General features: G+C 68.2%; 1 protein-coding gene across 1 annotated transcript in view; it reads right to left on the bottom strand.

Moving 5' to 3' along the window:
• The window catches only part of LOC103904106, a 25873-nt gene that overhangs the window by 1301 nt on the left and 23429 nt on the right, over positions 1-1143 (bottom strand). The window contains exon 10 of the mRNA XM_019473699.1: positions 144-458. Within this exon, the coding sequence (XP_019329244.1) occupies positions 144-458 (315 nt within the window). The remainder of the gene's footprint in view (positions 1-143; positions 459-1143) is intronic.

Here is a 1143-nt window from a genome sequence, read left to right as displayed (position 1 = left end):
GCCCACCTCCAACCGCCCAGCACAGCGCCCGGGGCCATCCACCAACCGCAGCTGAAGGGCTCTTGCAGGGACACTGAGGTGACGACAGCCCCATGAACCCCCCCCACCTAGGGTAGCATCACCCCACCCCGCTGCACGCTCACCCTCGCACTCGACGGCGGCCACCCGATCCGTGGAGCAGGACGGTGCGTGCCCCGGCTGGAGGATGCAATGCTCCAGGGCCGGCTCCTGCCCGGTGCACTGCACCTGCTGCAGCACCGCTGGGGAAGCGCCAGCTGCCGCAGGGCTGCAGGGCACTGGGACGAGGCGCGGACGACCGCAGCCCAGCTGGCGGCACAGCACCCGGGCGGCCGCCAGGTCCCAGCCCTCGGCGCAGACGGAGCCCCAGGTGCCGGCAAAGAGGAGCTCCAGGCGCCCGGTGCAGCGCGAGCGGCTGGCCCACAGCCGGGCTGGCACCGCTGCGGGGAGGGAAGGTGTATGGCACCAGTATGACAAGCACAGTCCCAGTCTGGCCAGCCCAGCCCCAGTATGCCCAGCACGGCTCCAGTCTGCCCAGTACAGCCCCAGTCTGCCCAACACAGCCTCAGTCTGCCCAACCCATCTCCAGTCTGCCCAGTACAATCCCACTCTACCCAGCAAAGCCCCAGTCTGCCCAGCACGGCCCCAGACTGTCCAGGACAAGCGCCAGTCTGCACAGCACAAGCTCAGTGTGCCCAACCCATCTCCAGTCTGCCCAGTACAATCCCACTCTACCCAGCAAAGCCCCAGTCTGCCCAACACGGTCCCAGTCTGTCCAGCATGGCCCCAGTCTGTCCAGGACAAGCCCCAGTCTGCCCAGCACAAGCTCAGTCTGCCCAGTACAGCCCCAGTCTGCCCAGTACAAGCCCTCGTACACCTGGCCCATGCCCCCGTGCCTGCCACACCCTGTGGCCGCTGACCCCACGGCCCCCGAGCGTCACCAGGGGACACCCAGGTGTCACCAGGGCACACCAGGGGACACCCAACGTACCAGATCCGGCCGCGATGCTGCAGCACAGAGCTGGGGGGAGAGAGGGAACGGCTGAGAGTGGGGACCCAGCCCTCACCCCACGGACACCCCATACTCCCCATTGACCCCCAACACACACCCATGGACACCCCCCC

Source organism: Aptenodytes forsteri, unplaced genomic scaffold (assembly GCF_000699145.1).
Source record: "Aptenodytes forsteri isolate BGI_AS27 unplaced genomic scaffold, ASM69914v1 Scaffold472, whole genome shotgun sequence".
Lineage (NCBI taxonomy): Eukaryota > Metazoa > Chordata > Aves > Sphenisciformes > Spheniscidae > Aptenodytes > Aptenodytes forsteri.
Note: the sequence above shows the minus strand (reverse complement) of the source record. Positions and strands in the feature narration are given on the sequence as shown.